The 12,348-nt window shown below is 38.3% G+C and overlaps 1 protein-coding gene across 1 annotated transcript in view; it reads right to left on the bottom strand.

Annotated features, from left to right (window-relative positions):
• Positions 1-7,429: 7,429 nt before the first annotated feature.
• LOC110449482 (bromodomain-containing protein 4B-like) overlaps positions 7,430-12,348 on the bottom strand; it is a 6,712-nt gene continuing 1,793 nt past the window's right edge. Inside the window, exons 2-4 of the mRNA XM_021496368.1 lie at positions 11,429-12,332; positions 8,065-9,448; positions 7,430-7,852 (exon numbers count right to left, since the gene is read on the bottom strand). Of these exons, the coding sequence (XP_021352043.1) occupies positions 7,430-7,852; positions 8,065-9,448; positions 11,429-12,332 (2,711 nt within the window). The remainder of the gene's footprint in view (positions 7,853-8,064; positions 9,449-11,428; positions 12,333-12,348) is intronic.

Genomic DNA, 12,348 nt, shown 5'->3' with positions numbered 1-12,348 from the left:
AACTATCGAGGTGGTTAAAAAGATTTAGCTAAGTCAGTGAAAATTCCGATTCATGTATGATTCAGCAAATCCTGTTTAAGGTGGGTCCATCCTTTTGGAAAAACCCATGTCATTTTTTTGTAATTAGGCTTATTTTCTTGCATGTTTTACGTAGATTCCATATCTGAACGGAATATGTCGTTTCCGCGATACAGGTTTCCGGAACTAAAAATAAGCTTCGCAAATTATTTTGGTCATATGTCTTACACTTTTTGTATACACTGAGCATTAAATACTTCTGACATTCAAAATGTTTTAAAAGCTGATTTTAATATATGAAATTCAATGTATAGATGTAAACAATTACATATGTTAGACATATTACTGTTACACTGTGTTTTCATACATGCGAGCACTTGTCTACCTTGGTGACACAGAGCATATCTACAGGCTGTTAAGCAGTTCCACGTGTACATAAGTCATAATTTATAAATGACTGCATTAAATTATACTAATACTGCATAATTATACCTGGTCTTCAACCAAACTTACAGGAATGATAAATATTGATAAAATTTACTTTCATGGTACAATGTAGTAGATAAGCTAGAAATATATATATACACATGTAGAATAAAGTCTTATCAAAATAACTTTTAATAACAGCTTATTCCACAATCCATATTGAAAATTATGACATGTATAATATGTTTTGCTAAATCTATGAGAAAGTAAGTCAGCTCACCAGTGTCCCATTTTCAAGTTTTTACACCATTACATTTTTTCTTCAAAATTTTAATTCATCTCTTGATTAATGTATCACCAGAAGTCAATCTTGGTGAATGCTTAGTTCAGGACAGAGACTAATTAACTAAAAGAGACATTAGCAGCAGCTATTACACATTCATTTTCACATGATAGATTTTAGTATATGGGGTTTTGTCAAATTATCTTTTGGTACTTTGCTATTTCCTGGTTATCATGTTCATTTTCCATCCTTGTTATGATGACCCATGTCCTTATAAATTATTCTCTATGATTTGATATATCCAGGTTTGGCCTATTGCATTTTACTTTTTGTCCTTACTTCCTGTTATAATAAAAAAAAAACTATGCATCTTTTAAAAATTTACTCTGATTTGTTCAGATATGAATTAAATTTGACAAAAAAATGATACACTATACACAATACACTCCAAATACAATAAGAAACAAAGTGATTTGTTTACTAATTTTAAAATCTTTCAATAAAATTTTGCTTTGATGTTTTGAGTTGAAATGCAACCTGATAATATAAGCAAAATTTCACTTCCTAAAACGGAGATTAGAATTTAAATAAAGGAAAATTACCTGTAATGTATTAGATGTATTTCCTACCACTGCTTTTCCTTAACCTAGAAAGCTGATCATGGCTCTTGTAAGTAACTGACCAGTTTTTAAATCCAAGCGTGGTGTCGTTAGGTTACCGTAAATCATACTGAAATTTAGCCAACATGCGCAGCTTTGAGAAGGATGGACCCACCTTAAAACAATATGTACTTTAAATTAAATTCACACTATTTCATGAAACTAGACAGCTTGATTGATCACTTTGACGGCCTATTTGACAAGTAAGTATTTTAATTCGACAAGCATGTCTATCAGGAAGGTCATTGGGACGGATATTGGTATCCGTAAAACCCAGAGGTCGTTTTCTTATGTTACTATGACTTTGTAACATCCGGATATAGATTAATGGAGCTATATTGACAATAGGGGTGAACCTAACGATCTAAGAGACCTAGCACTGGACACTGCGCCTTAAAGCCAATCAAACTGACTGCAGTGACCCGTACACACACAAAGGCGAGTTCCCTTATGTCGGCGGTGATGGATGTTGTAGCGCCGTTTGCTGGAAATTCAGAAGAAACTGTCTAATATCGTCGTCTGCTGTTGGGATACCTCATTGCTCATGGTTTGAGACACTTACCACCTCATCAATGTTCTAGTTAAGCTGAATTGGTCTAATCTGGCGGGTAATCCGTCAACGGAAAACGGATATTATGCATACACTTCGATCGTATCCGAGACAGTCGTATTGATACCGATCCTTAACATAAGCTACATTACAAAGAGTGAATTATTTGTGGATATCAGGAAGATTAAACTATACACCGACAGACGAAAATTACTAAAATCTTAGAACAATATTTGTGATAAACCACTGGCGGAAATTCGACTAACAGCTGTTTTTAATGTAAAAGATAAAAAAAAGTAGTGATATCACTCCTGAATATTTGTATACTCTCACGTCCTTAGTCTCTCTCACTTGAAACGCATGTCAGATTTGATAGATTTCATAATAGTGTATAAATTGAATTTGTTGGTAATGTTTTAATGTGTAATGGTGGTTTTTTTTTTGCGATGCCCGTACTATGCAGTACAGTCTTTCTACTAGACACAAAAGTTGGAGTAAAATCAAGCACACAATCATCTTCACGGCGTTCTGACCCCTTTTATAGCAAGCCACTGACATTTTGAGGGTCAAAAGCCATTTGAATAGGTCATATACTCGTAAACTCGGGGTTAACGGGTAACATGATATTGCCGTACAGAAGAGCCAGGCACGAGTTATCTGGAACCTATTCATGATTATAGGGGATGCTATAATTAATAACATTGCAAATATACCTATATATAATAGAAAATTTATAATTTAAAAGTGTACTGCTACCCCTAGAAATGCTGAAATACCATACATCTCGAGTCTAAACTAGCCCCAACCTCTAGAATCTTTTATTAATAATACAAGAGACAATCTCTTGTGGATGTCTGAATCTATGTTTCAAACTAGGGAAATATAAGCTAGTAGAATATGCAACTGGAAAGTTCCTTAAAAATCTTCGTGACTGGTAGCCTGTCTAATATATATAATGGCGACCCCTGGATGTACGAGTGTATAGTGTCTATAGCTATCTCACAAGAAAACACCTGATTGTTTGGGTAATTTTAGTGTGCCGAAGGCAATCTCCCCAATCATACATTGTAGATGCGAAAGAATAAAAAGAAACATTTAAAGCTGTAAAAACAACACTCGATTATATTTTTATCAATCCACGACTAGGAAAATAAAGTTAAATGTGTTAACAGGTGGTGTGGGTTACAAACAAAAGTCTTAGGGAGACGAAAATAGCTAAAAAGTTTTTTTTAAAGAAAAGATTTTGGAATCAAGACAATTTTACAGTAAATGTTGTTATCCGGACTAACTTGCGTTTATATATACATCGTTTATTGTCTTTCATTTGTCTACGGACTTATCTCATCGCGAGTTGATGATACTACTGTTTACAACCAATTCACAATCTCGTTATTAACGTTTAAGAATTTAGAAATAAAAAAAATAAAATAATAATATACAACATTTATTTAGCGCCCTTTATAATTTGCAAAATTACTCTAAAGCGCTTTACAACACATGAAACATGAGAGTCCTACAGTGATATTTATACATATAATTATTAAAAAAAAATAGGATACAAATCAGCGAGATGCACGACGAAAAAGTATCTCCCAAAGTATATATAGAAAAAGACGTCCAATAGGCAACCGTAATTCCATACATATTAAACAAATACTCACTGCTCACTAAACGTGTAAAATACAAGTATGTAAGCTTGCATATTTTCTCTTTTAAAAGGTGCCAAATGTTGGAATATCTGTGCCATTTTATACATAGATTCCAGTCAAAGAAAAGTGGATTGTAATTACGGGTCTAGCCCATTTGTATGTACAATATCTTTTTCTAATGTATGCATGTTCATCTAAATAAAACGATTAAATGTCAATGTGCAGTATATAGAAAAAATTAGATCTAACGACCGACTAGAAACATAAGCTGTTTTCCCCCTTCACAGGGCTCTTCAGGATTATTTGGAAACAGACAAATCGTGACGTCATAATTGCATGTCATCACACTACAAACATTATATGAACATCTATATATTTAAGTCCATTTTCGAAGATCTATTGTCACTCAGTGAAACCTGTACTAAGATACCAACATTAGGGAATCGGAAAATTCAAAAGCTTTCTCAATGCAGGTGGTATGTTTACCTGGCTTCAACGTGATAAAAAATGGTCTCCTAACACAGCTGGTCTTTTCATAAAGGTGGTCGCATAAGCAGGTTAGGGTGTACTGCATTTACCCCATTGATTGAATAAAAATTAATGTAAATTAGTTTACAGAACCTATTTAAGATTAGCTTTAGATACATATTCCAAATAACGCCTATATGGTGAAGGGAATCTCGTATCGCGATCAAAGTATTACACACTACCTACTTTTGATATTACTTTAAGGACATCATAACAAAGTTATTGCCGTAAGTGCTCGTGTCATGTCCGCAATGAAGATTACCAGTTGATTTATCGAGCGACTCGCTAAATGTCTTGATTTAAACATATACAGAAATGGTATCGGGCACAAGTTCACTTCTGTGTAATACAATAGTCTGAAGACACTTCTCCATCAGGCGTGTCTAAGTTGTTAGGATGAGTATTACAAGTCGTGTATATCAAGGCAGTATACTGTATACACTATAGAACAGTAATGGCTAGATCAGCATACGGCAAGGAATTAGGACTATTAAACCTAGCTTACAAGTAGCCATTGAAGATCGTGTTACCAGTAAGTAGTCGGTATAACACGTTTATTCAGTACGCGCTACCGTAGTATTGCAGTTACCATGGCAACACCTGCGTTGAAATAAAGATATTCCAAGAATTTCAAATGTTAAAAAATGAGAGAAAGTGTTAGATTTAGATTATGTCATCAGGACAATTACGAGCTAGATAGATCTAATTGGGGAAAACGCTCCTCTGCTGGCTGTGTTGGGGACGCGCAGAGAATGTGGTCACCGAAAACACTGAAACCAATTTAACTCAACATAAAAATATCTCATAAGGAACATAACAAATTGTCTTACACTGAACATAACAAGTTTTCTCACATATAACATAACAAGTTGTCTTACACTAGCATAACAAGTTGTCTCACACAGATCATAACAAGTTGTCTTACACTGAACAAAACAAGTTGTCTTACGCTAGTATAACAAGTTGTCTTACATATAACATAACAATTTGTCTTATATATAACATAACAAGTTGTCTTACACTAGCATAACAAGCTGTCTTACATATAACATAACAAGTTGTCCTACACTGAACAAAACAAATTGTCTTACACTAGTATAACAAGTTGTCTCACACAGATCATAACAAGTTGTCTTACACTGAACAAAACAATTTGTCTTACACTAGTATAACAAGTTGTCTCACATATAACATAACAAGTTGCCTTAAACTAGCATAACAAGTTGTCTTACACAGATCATAACAAGTTGTCTTACATATAACATAACAAGTTGTCGTACACAGATCATAACAAGTTGTCTTAGACTGAACATAACAAGTTGTCTTACATAAAACATAACAAGTTGACCTACATATGGCATAACAAGTTGTCTTATATATAACATAACAAATTGTCTTACACTGAACATAGCTAGTTGTCTTACATATAACATAACAAGTTGTCTTACACTAGCATAACAAGTTGTCTGACACAGATCATAGCAAGCTGTCTTACACTGAACATAACAGTTTTTCTTTCACTGAACATAACAAGTTGTCTTACACCTAACATAACAAGCTGTCTCACACTGAACATAACAAGTTTATCACACTGAGCATTACACATTTTTCGCACTGTTCATAACGATTTGTCTAACACAAATGACACAACTCATTGTCTACCTTCAAGCATACAGCAGCTCGCCTATAACGCAAACAATTGTCATGCGTAAAAACCAGAGAACATTTTAGACATGAAAATGATCAGATATACTTAAATAAAGTATTGTTCAGACATTCCCGAAATGTAAATTATAAACAGATCCTAATGGTGTACAATGTAGATCCGCCATTACTTAACAACACTGGGTTCGTTTAGCCACAACGATTACTCTGCTGCTTTCTTTGATGTAAATAACAATTGAATGTATAACGTTAATTTGTCTGTTGTGATACAACGTAATACGTACATGTACTAAATACCCACGCCTAAATATTATAAAATCAAATCAACCTAAGGTAGTAAATTCACAGTTACCCTAATCCAGATCTGGAAATATTTAAACAGAGAAGCAAAACGAATCCTAAACAAAATGATCAAGCGCTTTATGTTCATATACATAAAAACAGCCTGTATTTCTTCTCTTTTGTGAGGAATATGATTAATCGAAATACACAATACCCGCATGCTTATCGCATCAAGTGAATTTGCTTTACTTCTTCCAGTTTTCTTAAGTTTCACTGGTCTGCCATGGACTCTTTGTGATCCAGTACATAAATGTAATAATCTGAGTACTAAGTTATCTTTCTTGTGTACCGGTATGAAGTGAACGCTTAACTTCCTATTGTTAGAAAGGACAAGCGTCTTTCAAGACAGCCCTATTCTTTTATGAAAATCTTATACTAAGCAACAGCTACTTGACAATTAAGTGTTCAACGACGTCTAAATCTTTATATACAGCAGTTATCTCCCTTTCGTTTAAGCCCCTGTCAAGTTCCCATCTATTTTGACCTCTCCCCTTTTCTTTGTTATCTCCCCTATGTTGTTACATCTCTTCTGTTCGCATTGTTACCTCTCCTTTGTTTTGACCTTTCGTCTGATCTTTAACTATGTGTTACCTCTTCTTTGTTCTTGTTTTATCTCCCCTTTGTTTAAACGTCAACCCGGCTTTTGTTATAAGCTCCCCGCTGTTTGTAATCGCTCTTCTACCGTCTTGTTTGCCTTTCTTCTGTTATCACATATATCCTGCTCTCTCGCTGTTGCCTTCTGTTTGTTGTTATGTATCTCCTTCTCTCTCGCTGTTGCCTTCTGTCTGTTGTTATGTATCTCCTTCTCTCTCTCGCTGTTGTCTTCTGTCTGTTGTTATGTATCTCCTTCTCTCTCGCTGTTACTTCCTATCTGTTGTTATGTATCTCCTTCTCTCTCGCTGTTGCCTTCTGTCTGTTGTTATGTATCTCCTTCTCTCCCGTTGTTCCCTTCTGTCTGTTGTTATGTATCTCCTTCTCTCTCTCGCTGTTGTCTCCTGTCTGTTGTTATGTATCTCCTTCTCTCTCTCGCTGTTGTCTTCTGTCTGTTGTTATGTATCTCCTTCTCTATCGCTGTTGCCTTCTGTCTCTTGTTATGTATCTCCTTCCCTATCGCTGTTGCCTTCTGTCTGTTGTTATGTATCTCCTTCTCTCTCGTTGTTGCCTTCCATTTGTTCTTAAGTATCTCCTTCTCTAGCGCTGTTGCCTTCTGTCTGTTGTTATGCATCTCCTTCTCTCTCGTTGTTGCCTTCCATCTGTTCTTGAGTATCTCCTTCTCTATCGCTGTTGCCTTCCATCTGTTGTTATGTATCTATTTCTCTCTCGCTGTTGCCTTCTGTCTGTTGTTATGTATCTCCTTCTCTATCGCTGTTGCCCTCTGTCTGTTGTTATGCATCTCCTTCTCTCTCGTTGTTGCCTTCCATCTGTTCTTAAGTATCTCCTTCTCTATCGCTGTTGCCTTCTGTCTGTTGTTATGTATCTCCTTCTCTCTCGTTGTCGCCTTCCATCTGTTCTTAAGGATCTCCTTCTCTATCGCTGTTGCCCTCTGTCTGTTGTTATGCTTCTCCTTCTCTCTCGTTGTTGACTTCCATCTGTTGTTATGTATCTCCTTCCCTATCGCTGGTGCCTTCTGTCTGTTGTGATGTATCTCCTTCCCTATCGCTGTTGCCTTCCATCTGTTCTTAAGGATCTCCTTCTCTATCGCAGTTGCCTTCCATCTGTTGTTGTGTATCTCCTGCTCTCTCGTTATGTATCTCCTTCTCTCTCTCTGTTGCCTTCTGTCTGGTGTTATGTATCTCCTTCACTCTCGTTGTTGCCTTTGATCTGTTGTTATGTATCTCCTGCTCTCTCGCTGTTGCCTTCTGTCTCTTGTTATGTATCTCCTTTCCTATCGCTGTTGCCTTCTGTCTGTTGTTATGTATCTCTTTCTCTCTCTCTCGCTGTTGCCTTCTGTCTGTTGTTATGTATCTCCTTCTCTCTCGTTATTGCCTTCTGTCTGTTGTTATGTATCTCCTTCTCTATCGCAGTTGCCTTCCATCTGTTGTTATGTATCTCCTTCTCTATAGCTGTTGCCTTCTGTCTGTTGTTATGTATCTCCTTCTCTCTCGTTATTGCCTTCTGTCTGTTGTTATGTTTCTCCTTCTCTCTCGCTGTTGCCTTCCGTCTGTTGTTATGTATCTCCTTCTCTATCGCTGTTGACTTGCATCTGTTGTTATGTATCTCCTTCTCTATCGCTGTTGCCTTCTGTCTGTTATGTATCTTCTTCTCTATCGTTGTTGCCTTCTGTCTGTTGTTATGTATCTCCTTCTCTCTCGCTGTTGCTTCCTGTCTGTTGTTATGTATCTCCTTCTCTATCGCTGTTGCCTTCTGTCTGCTGTTATGTATCTCCTTCTCTCTCGCTGTTGCTTCCTGTCTGTTGTTATGTATCTCCTTCTTTCTCGCTGTTGCCTTCTGTCTGTTGTTATGTATCTCCTTCTCTCCCGCTGTTGCCTTCCATCTGTTGTTATGTATCTCCTTCTCTATCGCTGTTGCCTTCTGTCTGTTATGTATCTTCTTCTCTATCGTTGTTGCCTTCTGTCTGTTGTTATGTATCTCCTTCTCTCCCGCTGTTGCCTTCCATCTGTTGTTATGTATCTCCTTCTCTCTCGCTGTTGCCTTCCATATGTTGTTATGTATTTCCTGCTCTCTCGCTGTTGCCTTCCATCTGTTGTTATGTATTTCCTGCTCTCTCGCTGTTGCCTTCCATCTGTTGTTATGTATTTCCTGCTCTCTCGCTGTTGCCTTCCATCGTCTGTTGTTATGTATCTCCTTCTCTATCGCAGTTGCCTTCTGTCTGTTGTTATGTATCTCCTTCTCTCTCGCTGTTGCCTTCCATATGTTGTTATGTATTTCCTGCTCTCTCGCTGTTGCCTTCCATCTGTTGTTATGTATCTCTTTCTCTCTCGCTGTTGCCTTCTGTCTGTTGTTATGTATCTCCTTCTCTCTCGCTGTTGCCTTCTGTCTGTTGTTATGTATCTCCTTCTCTCTCGTTGTTGCCTTCTGTGTGTTGTTATGTATCTCCTTCTCTCTCGCTGTTGCCTTCTGTCTGTTGTTATATATCTCCTTCTCTCTCGTTGTTGCCTTCCATCTGTTGTTATGTATCTTTTTCTCTCTCGTTGTTGCCTTCCATCTGTTGTTATGTATCTCTTTCTCTCTCGCTGTTGCCTTCTGTCTGTTGTTATGTATCTCCTTCTCTCTCGCTGTTGCCTTCTGTCTGTTGTTATGTATCTCCTGCTCTGTCGCCGTTGTCGTCTCTCTGTCGTCATCTCTCTCCAGTCCTGGTTGTCGTTTTCTGTGTTTGATATATAAGGTTATTTCTGACGTTGTTTGAAATCCCTTGATTATCGTTTAATCTGTTCCCGTTTTAATACTTCAACTTACGAACGTCAGTTTTGGATTCTATCATATCATTTGTTCCTCGTTACAAGATTCGAGCCAGATACATGGAGATAATAAAAATGCGTTGATTTCCTTTATAAAGCCACGTAATTGAACTAGAGTGTAGTGAAAATTCTGTACTTAGTTAACATAATGGCAAGCAGAATATTATTGATCAGTGAAATAAATGTCTGTTCTGTCGAGCTAACATATTTGCGATCATATGTTTGCGGTCCCGCGAAACCTGGAAAATATCCACTTTGTATAGATTACAGGTTAAGTTTTCAACGACATTGAGTACAGTTCCGCGTTTGAAACCACTACAGCAGAGCATTGTTTTCAGTTCTTATATGAGGTACAGAGGGTAAAGGGAAGATCAAACTTAAGTATAAGTTATAAGTTGATATTGTATTCACGAGAGAGCGTAATATTGAATGGTTATCCGTGCTATCGACTTCCTTTGTATGTATATACTTCTGGATACGTAGACTTTTTTGCGCGCCTAATAAAGCAACCAACATCATTCATACGTTACCACCCAAGGAGCCGATATTTGAAATATGGCTATTAATAAAAGAACATAGTCATTTTCAAAACATTTTATAGGTATTGCATAATTTAACCTACAACAATAGAATTGGAAAAGAAACTTGTTTTGAACAATAAACGAACAAAAGTGCTAATGAAGAGAATAGGTGTACTCGGTGTATGTGGGGTGTGCTGCACTAAAGGATTTTTGTCTACATTTTACTAATATGTAATAATATCAGACTGTATTATGTACCTGTTAAACATATATTATAAATTACTTTAGCATTTACTCGTTAAAAGATAAGTACTTGACGTATAAAACATTTTACGAAAATGAAATTGATTAGGTCGGCATTCCACTTTTATTCATGTGTCATAAAACAGACTCTGACTAATGTAAACGGATCATTATGGTATCGTTACCTGCTCCTAGTAAATGTAAACGAAATCCTTTCATCACTCGATGCCGAAAGCCATTGTTCTAAATCAAACATGGATGGGTCATCAAGTTCGTTTTTGAACATCAAAAACTACGAAACTACAAAAATAGCTTTGTACTCTTCCAAAAGCACATGCGCAGATGCGTTCGAAGCGGATCAGACGTACACAATGTTTAACGGCTGAGGTAACTTGTGTAGTCGATCACTCTGCCACCTGGTGGGAGCGTCTTTCAACCCTTTGGTAAGAAGAAACGCTTCGTTACTCTATCTAATAAGACAAATGATCTATTAACTTATTTCTTCTCCTCTTTTATCTGCAACTTATGTTTGTGAATTAGGTATTTGCTAATAGTCGGCACAGAGGCTATGCACTTGCGGCCTGTGGCACAGAGCCCCTTCTCAGCAGTCGTACCACCACACACCTTGAACACCTCGAACAATACGGAACATCATTTATTTCATAAAACATTTATTAACATTTACGTCGGAACAGGCAATTTTGGAGTAGGATATGAAAATATGCAGGTTATTAAAATTCTTTAAATTGTTAAAAACCAAAATGGAAAGAAAGCGGTCACTAAAATGAAAAAGAAATAATTCAGAAACAGAAAACGTAGTATTTCTTAAGAATATATTTACTGTTACAGAATCCGATTTAGAAAAAGTTAACAGAACTAGGCTAGCATTACACTATTTGTCGTATATACTAAACATAGTTTAAACTGTTAAACTTTCTACACCAGGCGTAGGTTTTACAATAGTGAGTAAAAGTGCTGTAAGGGGGAGCACTGGTGTCAGGGGTAGTACTGGTGTCGTGGTGTACTGGTATCGTGGTGTTCTGGTGTCGGGGAGTACTGGTGTCGGGGTGGTACTTGTGTCAGGGGTGTACTGGTGTTTGGGGTGCACAGTTGTAGGGGGTGTACTGGTGTCGGGGATGTACTATTGTCGGGAAGTACTGGTGTCGTGGTGTACTGGTGTCTTGATAGTACTGGTGTCGGGGAGTACTGGTGTCGTGGTGTACTGGTGTCGGGGGAGGACTGGTGTCGGGGGTGTACTGGTGTCGGAGTAGTACTGGTGTTGTGGTGTACTGGTGTCGGGGGAGTACGGGTGTCGTGGTGTCGTGGTGTCTTGGTGTACTGCTGTCTCGGTGTACTGCTGTCGGGGAGTACTGGTGTCGGGGAGTACTGGTGTCGTGGAGTACTGGTGTCGGGGTAGTACTGGTGTCGGGGAGTACTGGTGTTGTGGTGTACTGTTGTCGTGGTGTACTGGTGTCGTGGGAGGACTGTTGTCGTGGTGTATTGGTGTCGAGGAGAACTGGTGTCGGGGGAGTACGGGTGTCGTGGTGTACTGGTGTCGGGGGAGGACTGGTGTTGTGGTGTACTGTTGTCGTGGTGTACTGGTGTCGGGGGAAGACTGTTGTCGTGGTGTATTGGTGTCGAGGAGTACTGGTGTCGGGGGAGTACTGGTATCTGGGGTAGTACTGGTGTCGGGGGAGTACTGGTATCTGGGGGAGTACGGGTGTCGTGGTGTACTGGTGTCCGGGGAGGACTGGTGTCGTGTTGTATTGGTGTCGTGGAATACTGGTGTCGGGGGAGTACTGGTATCTGGGGTAGTACGGGTGTCGTGGTGTACTGGTGTCGGGGGAGAACTGGTGTCGTGGTGTTTTGGTGTCGTGGTGTACTGGTGTCGGGGGAGGACTGGTGTCGTGGTGTACTGGTTTCGTGGTGTACTGGTGTCGTAGTGTACTGGTGTCGTGGTTAACTGGTGGCGGGGGAGGAATGGTGTCGTGGTGTATTGGTGTCGTGGTGTACTGGTGTCGGGGGAGGACTGGTGTCGTGGTGTA

The sequence above is a fragment of the Mizuhopecten yessoensis genome, unplaced genomic scaffold (genome assembly GCF_002113885.1).
Source record: "Mizuhopecten yessoensis strain PY_sf001 unplaced genomic scaffold, ASM211388v2 scaffold4627, whole genome shotgun sequence".
Lineage (NCBI taxonomy): Eukaryota > Metazoa > Mollusca > Bivalvia > Pectinida > Pectinidae > Mizuhopecten > Mizuhopecten yessoensis.
Note: the sequence above shows the minus strand (reverse complement) of the source record. Positions and strands in the feature narration are given on the sequence as shown.